General features: G+C 37.8%; 1 protein-coding gene across 3 annotated transcripts in view; it reads right to left on the minus strand.

The window, feature by feature from the left end:
• Window positions 1-1,354: 1,354 nt before the first annotated feature.
• The window catches only part of Ints2 (integrator complex subunit 2), a 46,526-nt gene continuing 33,357 nt past the window's right edge, over window positions 1,355-14,523 (minus strand). For all 3 annotated transcript variants that reach the window (XM_051186421.1, XM_051186505.1, XM_051186339.1), the window contains 8 exons: window positions 13,022-13,223; window positions 11,708-11,833; window positions 8,110-8,308; window positions 6,417-6,668; window positions 5,856-5,963; window positions 5,620-5,725; window positions 3,703-3,879; window positions 1,355-3,435 (listed from right to left, as the gene is read on the minus strand). In XM_051186421.1, coding sequence (XP_051042378.1) covers window positions 3,266-3,435; window positions 3,703-3,879; window positions 5,620-5,725; window positions 5,856-5,963; window positions 6,417-6,668; window positions 8,110-8,308; window positions 11,708-11,833; window positions 13,022-13,223 — 1,340 coding nt within the window. In that variant the 3' untranslated portion in view covers window positions 1,355-3,265. The remainder of the gene's footprint in view (window positions 3,436-3,702; window positions 3,880-5,619; window positions 5,726-5,855; window positions 5,964-6,416; window positions 6,669-8,109; window positions 8,309-11,707; window positions 11,834-13,021; window positions 13,224-14,523) is intronic.

Below are 14,523 nucleotides of genomic sequence, written 5' to 3' on the forward strand. Positions count from 1 at the left end.
CTGTGAGGTAGCTTTGGAGGAATAAGATTGGTTGCTTGCCTTTCATTTTTTCATCTTCCTAAAATGGAATTTATAATCATAAAAAATAAATTTACCTTTGACCTAGTATCTCAGTGCCCAAAATTTATCCTAAATGCATAATCTAAAAGTGATAATTCCTCAGTTGACAAGTGTCTCTTTGTAACACTAAAAAGTTATATAGTCCTTAGCCTAGTAACAGGGAGAGAGTTCTGATTTACCAGTTCAATAGATAAGTCAATAAAATGATAAAAAAACAAAAAAACTGCTACCAAGAAAAAAAATGCACTGTGAAAAATTGTGTTTTAAAAAAGGAGACTCCAGGAGCTGAAGAGGTGGATCAGTGGTTAAGAGCACGCACTGCTCTTTTAGAGGGCCCAGGTTTGATTCCCAATACCCATATGGCAGCTCACAAACATCTGTAACTCCAGTTCTTAGGGTTCCATAGCCCTCTTCTGGCCTCCACAGGCACTGTACAGACCTAAAAGGAAACCCCCCCCCCCCAAATAAACTAAAAACAAACAAAATGCAGACTCCAAATTGTGTTAGGAATTTAGGTGGCATGTCAAAGATGGAGTGATTTACTGTTACAAAAGTGAGCTGAAAATCATCTAGGTAAGCTTTCAAATACCTCCAGATTGTTACTTTCCCCTTCTTGCTTTTTGCTCTTTGCTGAACATCAAACACAAGGGCTTGCACATGCTCAGCAAGGGTTTGAGCAATGACCTATGTCCCCAACCCTCCTTTTTTTTTTTTTTTTTTTTTTTTTCTGAGACAGGGTCCTTTCTATGTAGCCATGGCTAGCCTGGCTAGCCTGGCGATCCCTATGTAGACCAGGTCAGCCTCGAACTCAGAGATCCTCCTTGCCTCTGCCTCTCAAGTACTGGGATTAAAAGCACTTGGTACCAAGCCCAGCTAAAAGTTCTCCCTCCCCCAACCTCCCCCCTCCGTCTGTGTGTGTGTGTGTGTGTGTGTGTGTGTGTCTGTCTGTCTGTCTCTCTCCTCTCTTCTCTCTCTGAAGACTATGTATTCCTCCTGCCTGTCCTGGAACTGACTATGTAGACCAGGCTGGCCTCAAACCATTTACCTCCCAGGTGCTGAGATTAAAGGTGTGAACCACTTAGCCTGACACCCTCCCAACTGTTAAAAAACTACCCTCATGTGAACTCCTAAGACTTTCAGGGGACTCCCAGCACTTTGGTGTGTGTGGCCTTACAGAAAGAGACATTAAAGCCCTAGAACCAGGCAGTCCTACGGCCTAAGTCTTCCCTGATCCCCTTTAACATCAACATTTGTGGAATAAAACACAAAAACTACAGTTTGTTGATAAAAGGAATATTTATAAATCAATATTCAAAATAGTTGCACACATCTGTTTTGACTTCAATAAAAAAACACATTGTGACAAAGTTTATAACCTTAACTTAAAGATACATGAATATTAACATTTACTAATATTTACACATTTTATTTACATCATCAACAAATCAGATGAAAAACAGCCTATGTTGTTACTTTAACACAGTAGGTTATGATCATTCTTTGAAAATTGATCCACGAAATGTGTACTGCATTTCATTACAAAACATACTTTGAACATTTCTGAATTCCTAAAGGATTTAATATTCACACAAAATATTCCAGAAAGGCCTCATTTAAAAACAAAACAGGAGCAGTTGTATTTACTCTTAAGAGACTACAAAACTGCCTTGTTTAAAAATATGAAAAACTTTATGGTATATCTTTAAAGCATATTCTTTTACTCTTCACATCAAAATTATTTAATTGAAATTAAGCATCTAATAAAAAGTTATATATATTCCATCATGCATGATACATCTATGCACTTCATGATTGGAAACAGGTATAAACTTGTTTTAATAAAACACCTTCATGAGGTAGGGTCAGGAGTGACGAAGAAGGAATAGGAAATTTGACTATGTGCTAGTGGAAAGGATGAAATGAAATTTCTTTTTGTAAAAGAAAAACTTTCCTTTTAACGTTCCACCTTCTTCAATGAGGTCTGTTTTGAGTGGGGTGGCAGACGACTGAGGTATTTCTCAGAGAGCAAAGAAGTACCTTCTATGTTGGCTACTTAATTTTTTAAAAAATGATTATGGTTATCTGAATGCATACTTAATCATGAAGTTCCTAATAGAGGACTGCAAACTTCAGCAACACAGTATTTTCCACATTATAATTTTTCCTGAGGTTCAAACACTGTATTTTCTTACTCAAAGATTTCCTCAAAGTAAAATATGAGTTATAATCCTGATAATGAACCAAGAGCTCTATTGGGGTTTATTGCTCTAAAATTCATTTAATTTGATACATCTTTGCTCCTCTGAGAATTAGATAATACAGTATTATAAAAATAAATTTTAAAAAGAATAAATGAAATTTACTTTCAGGTTATCCTTTGCACAAAGATGTTTTAACTACTTTACAATCAGTATCTTAAATTTTCAAATTATTCAAGTATCTCTTTAAACATATGGCTTCATATATTAGGAAAAATTGAAGCAGACAAGTGAAATCTTTTTATCTTCATCTGTAACTCCAAGGCAGTCATTACTTGTCTTTTTTTCTTGACAGAGTTTCTTTATATAGCTATGGCTGTCCTGGAACTCAACATATAAACCAGGCTGGCCTCAAAAACACCTGCCTCTATCTTTCTCCCTAGGGCTAGGATCAAAAGGCATGTGCCACCATACTTGGCTTACTTGCCTTTTTAAAAACCCCTTCTCTCAAACTAGAATTCCAACCAGCATTATTATTACTGGCACTACAAGTCTGAGATTTTTGTGTATTTAACGGGTAATTTTTCCTGAATTATTCCTTCCCTACATCCCTCTTTTCTCTTCCTCTCATTCCTTCTTTGTTGAAAACTTTGTTAATAGGTCACAAATATGAGGGATAGCCACAGGCTCATTTTTATAAGAAATGAAATTAAATGTCTGGCAATCTTTCTTCACTAAGTGCATGGCCCAATCCCTTTCTAGGAATAGGTTTCTTAAAGTATTCCCAATGGAAAAAAAGTTCAGCTGCTACAATATAAACATACCATCAGAGCAGATCCAAAGATATGCCAATCAAACATAAGCAAGTATAATTCTTAAAGTATTAAATTATACTCATCTGGGCAATTCCTAAGATCCCCCTGTTTCCATTCAGTTTAGAGTTGTCATAAAATCCAGGTTCCTGTTGGGTATATGCAGCAAACAGATACATCATTTTTATTTTTTTTTCAAATTCCACTGACACTCATGTTTATTATTTCAATTATTGTGCTTTCAATACAATGACAGAGCTGTACATCAGGATCCATGCTCCCTGTGTCCCTGGATCCATTTTTGTAAGACTGATCTTTACAGATTTGAGACCATCCACTTGGTTTCTCCTTTATTTGTTGAAGACCTACAAAATAAGGGGGAAGGGCAAGATATTCTGCAATAAATATGGTTTTGTTTGGAACATTAAAAACAAAAACAAAACAGAAAGCTGGGCAGTGGTGGCCCCCGCCTTTAATCCTAGCACTTGGGAGCGAGAGGTAGGTGGGTCACTGTGAGTTCGAGGACAGCCTGGTCTACAAAGAAAGTCCCAGGACAGACTTCAAAGCTGCACAGAGAAACCCTGGGAGATGGGGGGGGGGGGGGCAAAAAATGAAAACGAAATACCACTTACGTGTGATGATTGGATCAATGTCTCTAGTCTGAGTGGCAACATCAGAGGCACACACTTGACCTATTTGAATTAGCAAAGACATAATATCCTCATACAGTGGAGGAAATGCTCGACAAAAGGAGACCAAACTTGGAAGAGTTGGCATAAAAAAAGCATACCGCTTAGCCTGTGTTAGGACTGTTGGGAAGAAATGGAACAGAATTGTTTGTTTTACACAGATATAAACTCAACACAGACAACCTACAAAACAAATTAACGTTATGTGTTGTACAGGGAAAACTATGTTCTATAGGATGCTGCCCACCTTATTTTTAACAGTCCCAACTCTATTAATCAATCATCATCTGAAATCCACACTTTTATTATGTCCCAGCACTGTGATAAACAAGCTGCTTTCATTACTTCCCTTAGTTCTCAAAACTGTATCACAACAGCTGTGCAGATGAGAAAACTTTAATCACTTTAGAGAAGTTATAAAAGTTGTTTAAGGCCCAACATAATGTCATGCTTTTCAAAGATCCCAGCCCTGGAGAGGCAGAGGCAGACAGGTGTCTGAGTTTCAGGACAGCCTGGTCTACAGAGTTATTTCAAAGCTGCGAGGAGAGTAACTCAGTGTAGAGTTCTTGCTTGGCACATACAAAGAAAGGCCCTGTGCTTAATCTCCAGTTGGGTGGGAAAAATAATGCTATTCTAAGTCACACAACTTTTTTTAAAATTTATTTATTTTATGTGCACTGATGGTTTGCCATGAGTGTTGGGTCCCCTGAAACTCAAAGCACAGACAGTTTTGAGCTGCCATGTGGGTGCTAGGCACTGAACCCAAGTCCTTTGGAACAGCTGTCAGTGCTGTTAACCACTGAGCAATCTCTCCAATATGAACTCTTAACAACTAGAGCTTATAACATGAGGTAAAATTAATAAAAAGAAAATGAGCAAACTACTGTGAAACATTGTGAACACTGAGAAAGAGTATAACCTTTTAAGATATGACTGGATATAGTCATATCTTAAGTACTTTATTTTTATACCATATTTATCCTATATTTATATATAGGATAAGGCCAGGTGGTGGTGTTGTACACCTTTATTCCCAGCATTCAAGAGGCAGAGGCAGGCAGATCTCTGAGTTCTAGGCCAGCCTGGTCTACAAAGCAACTTCCAGGACAGCCAGAACTGTTACACAGAGAATCCCTGTCCTGAAAACCAAAAAATAAATAAATTCATTTGTGTGTGGTAAGTTATAGAATTTAAGGAAACAGCTAATGCATTTAAGACTTTTTTGTTTTGTTTTGAGCAAGGGTTTCTCTATGTAGCTCTGGCTGTCCTAGAATTCCCTCTGTTTCCTGAATGCTGGGATTAAAGGAGTAAGCCATCACTGCCTGGCTATTTATGACATTTCAAATATTTTTCTTCTGGAATTGAGTACACTTAGTAATTTTTAATTTATATTCTAATTCTGCAGATTTTTATTTATTAAAAATGTATTATAACATACACACATATACACACATACACACAAAAACCCCACAAATGTGTCTACCTGTACTTCCATATTTGTAAGTATGAAATTTTTAAAAAAATAATAATTCAAAGAAAGTCACAAGTTTAAAATAATACCAACATATACTGTGTCATATTGACTCATAAAAACACCAAAAAGCAGAGCAAAGGGGTGCACACTTCTAACACCAGCACTCAGGAGGCACAGGCAGGTGGATTTCTGTGAGTTTGAGGCCAGCCTGGTTTACAGAGTGAGTTCCCAAACAAACAAAGCTGTCTGGAACATATATATTGAGCTCCTGTCTTGAAAACACACACACACACACACACACACACACACAGCAGAGTCTTAAAGTTCAGAACAAACATGTAGTAAGCATTATTAGATGCTTCTGTTGATACTGGTTGGCTACTCACCTGTTAGCAGAGTTCCCATGACATTGACAGCTAAGCGGGCCACACTAAGTGACTTTGGTAATGCATACTGGATACACAAGTGAGAAAGCAGCTGAATAGCAAATATCTGCAATAAAAAATTCAAATGTTACATATTTCTTTAGAAAAGTTTAAGAGCTAAAAATTATAAAATGTCTTATGTAATAGTCAACTGAAAAGAAATCAAGTACTTCTTCAAGTTCTAAAACGGTCACTACCTGTTTTTCAAGTTCAGGCTGGGCAATAAGCTCCGGTATGAAATCCAGACAGATGTGCATAGATGGGATCCCAGCGACTGTCAGAGGCAGAAGTTCACATGGATAGCCCTGTCTCCGGAAGAAGGGAGGAGTCAAATACAGAAACACAAGTGATATAGCACTTCCTTTCTATAACATCTGCTCTCAATACCAAGTGTCTGTGACTGTCCCTGGAACTACACTTTCCTGATACATTAGAATGGAGAACAGAGATAAATTATTTGAATATCTTATCAGTATTCAGAATTTGGACCATGATCCTTTCTCATTTACAAATGACCCATATTAATTTAATACATAAAGCCTTCAAGAAAAACTAAAATTCAGCTGGGCAGTGGTGGCGCACACCTTTAGTCCCAGCACTCAGGAGGCAGAAACAGGTGGATCTCTCTATGAGTTTGAGGCCAGCCTGGTCTACAGACCAAGTGCCAGGACAGGCTCCAAAGCTACACAGAGAAACCCTGTCTCAAAAAAAAAAAAAAAACTACAATTGAAACATTCAGCCTTACTGTGAGCACACACCTGAAAGTGAACAAGTTTAGCAATGTTGGGATCTGCAATGTACATTTGGTGCAACAGGCAACAGATAAGGCACTGGACTTCACGAAGGTTACAGAGCAGAGTGTCTTCTCCTTCCTCCATTTCTTTATTCGGAGTGTTGTTGGTAATGACACTTTGAGTATTCCTGAGGGAGATGTCTGGATTGGCACCTTTTGCCTTTTCCTCATCAGTAGGCAAACAAATCTCTAAGAGAATCTGGACAGCTGCACTATCCTACAAGAAGATAAGAAGTCGGTGTAAGAAGTCTTGAGAAGTTGTGAGGAGAGAAAGGGAGGAAAGAAGGGAGGGGAAACTGTGGTCTGGATGTAAAATAAAAAAAGTAAAAAAGTCATCACCTTAGAACAAACCAATGTATAAACCACAATAAAAGAGACTAAAGAGTCTGAGAAGTTGACCTGAAAGAGAAATTCTGTTCATATGAACAGAAATGGCACAATAGCTATTTTGAAATACAAACACCACAAAGGTGGTAATTCTTAGAGCAGAACTGAGCAATTTACAATTCAGAGAGGGTCTCACATTGTCTCCTGAAGAGTTAAAAAACAAAACAAAACAAAAAAAAAAAAAACAAAACAAAACACTTTTTTCATAAAAATAAACATATGCAGGAGGCTAGAGATAACTTGGTTAAGAGCACTGGCTGCTTTTCCAGAAGACCAGAGTCCATTCCAAATGGCAGCTCACTACTGTATGGAAGTAACTCCAGTCCCATCGGATCCAACACCCCTTTCTGACATGATACACATAAATAAATGCAAGAAAACACGCACACACATAAAATAAAAATAAGCATGTAAGTAAGCACCTGGATACCATTAGGCAGAAGTGAAGACTTGAGTTCACCATCTACTGGACAGGTAACCTGAGCCAACAACCTCCAAAGCAACCCAAGCCTAATCCCCTCCTTCCTCTCATTCCCCTTCTTTCCTCAGGGTCTGAACAGCTGTTTCTCCATGTTCCTCTATTTCCTCACTTCACAGAGCAACAACTGAGAAGTGACCTGTTTGACAATCTGATATGGAAAATACAGCCTGACATTTTATATTAAGTATTCACTTACTTTTCTGTTTATAGTCTGCCTCCAACATCTAATTTCCTTTTCTACCATCTCATCTTTAAAAACAAGTAACCAAAGATTATATCTAATTTACGACCATGTCCATGGTCCTTGAATAGTACTTGACACACAGGTGTCCAATAAACATGTATTGATCAAGTGTAGATATAACTGGTTAAAGGTTTAAGTAATAAATTTAAATAATAAATACAAGTCTTATTAAAATATGTATTAAGTTCTCATAATGAAAGTTCACCTGATAATCAGAAGTAAAGATGAGATTGTTTTAGATTCTAAAATAAAAGGAACACACAATATCAACAGTGTATATATAGGGCACAATGTATTTAGATAAAATTTAGATAAAAACAAGCAAACATTGCTGGATGGTCGTAGCAGTGACAGCCTTTAATCTCAGCACTCAGGAGGCAAAGGCAGGTGGATTTCAGTGAGTCAGAGGCCAGCCTGATCTACAGAGACAGTTCCAGCACAGCCAGAGATGTTATACAGAGAAACCTTGTCCCAAAACCCACCCAAAAGACAAACTAAACCAAACAAACACGCAATTTGACTAAATTTAACTTTAGCAAATTTTACCTGAGCAGCCAATAATGCATTTTTCAGCTCTTCTCTGGTGACTTCTGGGGCATCAGTCTGTCCAAGCAAACCTACTGTATTGTTCTGAGAAGGCCTATCTTGCTCTGCTGTCTCCTTCAGATGGGCACTAAGGTAAGCTTTAGATGCAAGGAGATACCCATTCAGCATGTGTAGAGTAATATCCATCAATGGGGGGCACCTAAACAAAGAAGAAAATGTATCAGGAAGACTATAATTTAATAGTTACATAGAGAGCTGGGCAGTGGTGAACACCTTTAATTCCAGCACTCGGGAGGCAGAGGCAGGAGGATCTATCTCTGTGAGTTCGAGGCCAGCCTGGTCTAGTGAGTGAGTTTAAATGGTTTGAAAAGCATGGTTTAACAATTTTCTGAATGAAATACTCATTTGTAAAGGTCTGTTGCTTGCCTATAATCCCAACACTGGGAAAGTTGAGCTGGGATTCATCACTGTGGGTAATGAATACAAGCCAGCCAGAGCCACAGAGCAGGATCACATGTCCTCCAAAACAATAAATAAGGTGTGTTTCTTATTTTCTGCGTTTCAAAATTCATGAACACCATTCCTCATCTTATCAGCTAAAATAAAATGTAACTTGTACAGAAAGATATTGGATTTTTGTAGAAAATGATAAAGCAGTAAATGTCTAAGATACAAACCTTCAAAAAAGCATATCCTATTACTGACTAAGATGGAAACACATTATTTATTCTTTCTACACCTATTTCTTCTTTGGTGCAGGAAAGCATTACACTTCTGTATTCTAAAAGTGAATAAATGTCCATTTAATCTGGACAAATTATTTACTGAGCTTCTGTTTCCTCATCTATAAATTGGGTACACATCAGGGCTGGTATATTCGTCTTAAGGCAAGAAAATCACAAATTCAAGACCATCCTGGGCAACTTGGCAAGAGTCTATCTGAAAACAGATTATAAAGGGGACCAGGAATACAGCACAACAGCAAAGCACTTGCCTAGCATTCACAAGACTCTGTCTGGGTTGAATACCCAACACTAAAAACAAACAAACACAGTGAAAGCAATAAATTGTAGCAATTTTTCCAAAAGTAAAAGACAAAAATGACTTGAAATATTTTATTTAAATCTTAAGTGTCAACTTAGATATTGTGAATCAGAGCTTCTGGGAAGTAATCCTGTTGATCCATGTGTGAAACTACCCACACAGAAGACAGATCTGGAATTGGTCAAAAGAAGCCAATGAGGAATTTGGCTTTACAAATGTCAGAATGACAGCTACAAGAGTGAGACTTTCACTTCAAAACCTTTTCTTGTCAATCTTCTTGTATGTTACAAAGTATTTGCATAAGTACATATAAAGTTTCAAAAATGAACAATGAAGAATGGGTATTATTAAGACTGACAGGGCTAGAGAGATAGCTCAGAGGTTAAGACCACCTGAGTTCAATTCCCAGCAACCACACAGTGGCTCACAACCATCTGTACTGAGATCTGGTGCCCTCTTATGGCCTGCAGGCATACATGCAGGCAGAACATTGTATTCACACCAAATAAACCGGGGGGGGGGGGGGGGGGGGTGTGACAAAGACCCCCCATCTCTCATTTCCCAAAGTATCTAAGTCCACCCACTTTCCTACCACCACCACTAGGCAAATTCTCATCATTTATGTATAATTTCTTTTAAAACCACAAGAATCAGCACTTGGTAAAAGCAAAATTAAAAAGAGTTTTTTCTTTAAAGGCAAAACAAAGCAATAGAGCTAGGGATGCAGCTCAAAGGGAGGGCACATCCAGGTTCAATCTCTCGTGTGTGTGTGTGTGTGTGTGTGTGTGTGTGTGTGTGTGTGTGTGTGTGTGTGTGTGTTTAAGTAAAGTCTTGATAATAAATACATTACTTTGTATGCTAACTTTCAAATCCTTCCAAAGAACTAGAGGTGAAAACAGAGCCATAACTCAGGCTGTCCTGAAATTCACTAAGTAGCCCAGAGTGGCTTCCAATCCATGATTCTTAATAGGCATGTACCTCCACATCTGGCCTTTGGAAATCTTTATAGACTTTATAGATGAATTCTATAAATCAATTAAAAAAAACCCCAATACATTAGAAAAGCTTTTCTGAGGACTGGAAAGATGGCTCAGTGGTTAAGAGCACTGACTACTCTTCCAGAGGACTTGGGTTCAATTCCCGGCACCCACATGGCAGCTCACAAATGCCTGTAACTCTAAGATATGACACTCTCACACAGACATACATGCAGACAAAACAATGCCCACAAAACAAAAATGAATTATTAAAAAAAGAAAAGCTTTCCTGAAAGGTAAAAAGAGCAGTAGCCAACAATAATATTAAAATGTTTAATCTAACAAAAATATAAAATAAGGAATCCATTTTTCAATCTCCTATAAAATATAAAATAGAAATATATAAGAAGGTATACAATACAAAACACTGTAATGAAATATAAATTGGCTGAGTCTTTCTGGATGGAAGAAAAACAACATGAATCAACTTTCTTAAAAATGAGTATGTTGCCAGCGGTGGTGCTCACACTTTTAATCCCAGCACTCAGGAGGCAGAGGTGGATGGATCTCTGTGAGTTTGAGGCCAGCCTGGTCTATAGAGCGAGTTCTAGGACAGCCAGGGCTATATAGTGAGATCTTTACTCCAAAAAACAAAACAAAAAAATTCATTTCGTACATCATTCATTTACATATGACCACACTATTTACAGTTCATATATCTATCTTCTTTTCCCATGTAGACGATGATCACCAAAGGTAGGCCAGTAGACTTATTTATCATTAATGTCACCTATAACAGCTTGAAATCCAAATATTGATGTCTGTTAACTAAATTCTACCTTTTTTTTTTTTTTTTTTTTTTTTTTTTTTGTTTTTTGTTTTGTTTTGTTTTTCGAGACAAGGTTTCTCTGTGTAGCTTTGGAGCCTGTCCTGGAACTCGCTCTGTAAACCAGGCTGGCCTTGAACTCAGCGATCCATCTGCCTCTGCTTCCCGAGTGACTAAAGGGCACCACCAACACCTGACTAAATTCTACCTTTTGAAGAGAGGCCATTTCTAAACAATTCTCTAGGAATTAGAGACAAATGAGGAATCAGTGAAATTACATCACAACTGATGTCAAACAAGTCACCATTTAAAAGATGTAATGGCTTACAAATATTATCAGTGTTTTAAAATCACTTTTCAAGCTGTATATGCTGACACACACCTGTACTCCCAGAACTAAGATGACTGAGGCAGGAAAATCAGGCATTAAAGCAGGATTTCAAGGTCACACTCAGCTATACAGTGATATCTTATTTCAAAATAAAACACAATAAAGCAAAATTATTGTTAATGAGCTAGTAGAAATGGTGGTTCTTTACAGAGCTTCATATTAAAAGACAGAAGAGCCCTACAGATGACTACCAAAGCCAAGAATGCCTTTTCTCTAAGGCTAGATTTATTGTCCACATACTAAATATAACACTGACTATAATTTATAAATACATGCAATAGGATTTTAAAATTATTTTCTTCAGTTTCTTTTGATTCTCCAAAGTACAGTTCCATTAAAAAAAAAAAAAAATGAATTTACCTGTGAACCCTCCGGTCACACCTCAAGACAATGAGAGGATCTATCATCAAATCATTCTGAGTGTATTTTTGTTGTCGTATAAACTTTATAGAAGGTTGGAGTGCATTAACCGTCATTACCCACAGCCTGTTGAGAAAAAAATCACATGTTCATAAGAGCTATGTTTTAACTCACATCTACACTAATGTAGTCCTTTGTATCTAAACAAAAAAAAAAAAAAAGAAAAAGAAGGAAGATATTTTCAAGATAGACCAAAAAAAAAAAAAAAAAAAAAAAGTATGAAGAAACCTTTGGAATTCTTTGTTGTTTGTTTCTGAGAAAGGCTCCCATGTAGTTCAGGCTGGCCCCAAACTCACTGCATAGCTGAAGATCACCTGAACTTCTGATTCTCCTGGAGGCCCTCCCAAGTGCTGAGATCAGAGAACTGTACCACCATGACATAGTTTATGCACTGCTGAGGGTGGAACCCAGAGTTTCATGCATGCTAGATAAGCAGGCTACCAACCAAGCTATATCCCCAGCCCTGGGAATAAACTCTGAAAAACTAAAAACTAGACATCTATAATATATTACTATGTCTCTAACACAAACACAAGTTAAACAATGAACACAGTAGCCACAAGTCTTTGCAGCTGAGGTGAAATGAGTTCCAGGAGAGCCAAGGCTACACAGAGAAACCCTGTCTCGGTAAGAAAAACAGGAAAGGAAGCAGAATCACAGAAAGGAAGAGAAGGACTGCTAAACTTCACAAGCAAGTTGGATAATGTTATAAGCCTACTACCGAGCTAAAATGAAGAAATGAAAAAGCTAGAATTTTTGATTGCTTGTTTTTTGAGACAGGGTTTCTCTGTGTAACAGTCCTGGAGAACTTGGAACTCACCATGTGGTTGTTGGGAATTGAATTCAGGACCTCTGGGAAAGCAATGAGTACCCTTAATCTCTGAGCCTTCTCTCCAGCCCCCAATAGCTCTTATTTCTTAAAGTATTCTTTAAAATGTAACAAATCCTTTTTTTGTTTGTTTGGGGCTTTTTTTTTTTTTTTTTGAAACAATGTCTTACTATGTAGACCAGGCTGTGCTCAAACTTCAAAGAGATCTGCCTGTTCTCAATCCCAAATACATGCTGATATTAAAGTTCAGCACCACTGCTAGTGTACACATCTTTTAATAGTCATCTTCAGAAAATAATTTTATTATTTCATACTCAAAAACACTGATGGTGAGTGGTCTTGTGAATGTTTTTCTATCAACTAAGTTTCCTGTCTATTATCAAAGCTATAACTTCTCTAACACATATAGCATACACCAAATTTACCTTCTTGGCATCACAGTATTAAGAACCATCCATAACTTATTGACAGTTTGAAGAATTCTCCGTGGAACCCCTGAATTCAGCAGCTGGTTCATATTGGATGTTAATACTTCTGCATATGGTATAAGTTCACTGGCAGAAAGTAGAGTTAAGTGCTCCATAATCTGCATCACTTGTGTGTGACTTACTGGGACAGCTGAAAATGCTAAAAAGAAAATTTTGCAACCATTACCTAAATTCTATAATGTCCACCAAGCAGAAATGAATCCTGTTTTCTTAGAACAGGAATCAAACAAATCAAGAAAGCAATGTATTAAAAGTAAACTTTGACCATAGCTACAATTTCCATTACAGCTAGTCATTAGAAAGCTTCTTGGAATGCAGGTGATATATTCAGAGGTTAGGTTAAATGAAGCCTGATAACCTGAGTTCCACCCCACCTGGAGGGTAGAACCAGCTCCCACAAGTTGTTCTCTGACTTCCACATGTGTAGTGGGGAATGTGCAAGGTCCCACATAAACATATACCTAATAAACAAATCAAAATGCAATACAAAATAAAAATTCACAAAAGTGCAGATGGTGTTTCATAAACTGAGAGATGGTCCCATCCCTCACCACAGGCATGGGCCAAGAAGGGCTGGTTGTGCCTCTCGCCTGTCCCAGTGGTCTAGACTGACTAGCTCAGCTACCACCCAGACCCACATCCTGGGACTTGGTTTGGCCCACTCTGACATCTACACCATCTATGCTGGAGCATATGAAAGGGCTGGTCCTGAAGAATACTAACTGCAGGATCCCCATGACTTGGGAAAAACAACAGGACATTCCAGAGGAGTTTCAGTGAGGGTCCAGTGAAGATGATATGCCAAAGGCCAGGGGCCTTGAAGCAGACCAATGACTCACTGCAGAGAACATTTTGTGGGTGGGGCTGATTGGACAAAAGGGTATACATACCACAGCCCCCAATGCCACGAGGATAAATGACAAGGTATTGGAAAGATGGAGGAGCAAGGTAGAGTTTTTGTATTGTCTTGCTGTTAATTTTTTTTGGGGGGTAGTTCTTCTGGGGGCCATGCTGCAGGAGTGAGGGGTGTATATAAAGGGACTGGGAGGTGAGCATGATTGGGATATATGATGTGAAATTCCCAAAAAATTATGTAAAAATAAAAATAAAATTTAATTCTTCATGAAAAAATAACTTAGAACACCTATCTAATTGCCATCCAAATTTGCTTTTGTCTTTAATAAATGGTGAATTATATGTTAAAAACAATCATATTAGTGACACAAAGACTAACCTCATTTTGGGTGGGGGGTAATTCAGGTTGTTCTTTAAAAATAGCACTGAAGTAGAAAAAGTGGGCCTGAGTATTGCTTCTGTGGCTTATTAATTTGGAAGTTTCAAACTCCTTGATACATTTCCTCCTACTGTACACAATGAGCATCTAGCAGATTGCTGTTATTAAATATCTAGAATTGTCTCTCTACTAGAGTGGTCACTAA

Source organism: Phodopus roborovskii, unplaced genomic scaffold (assembly GCF_943737965.1).
Source record: "Phodopus roborovskii unplaced genomic scaffold, PHOROB, whole genome shotgun sequence".
NCBI classification, from domain to species: domain Eukaryota; kingdom Metazoa; phylum Chordata; class Mammalia; order Rodentia; family Cricetidae; genus Phodopus; species Phodopus roborovskii.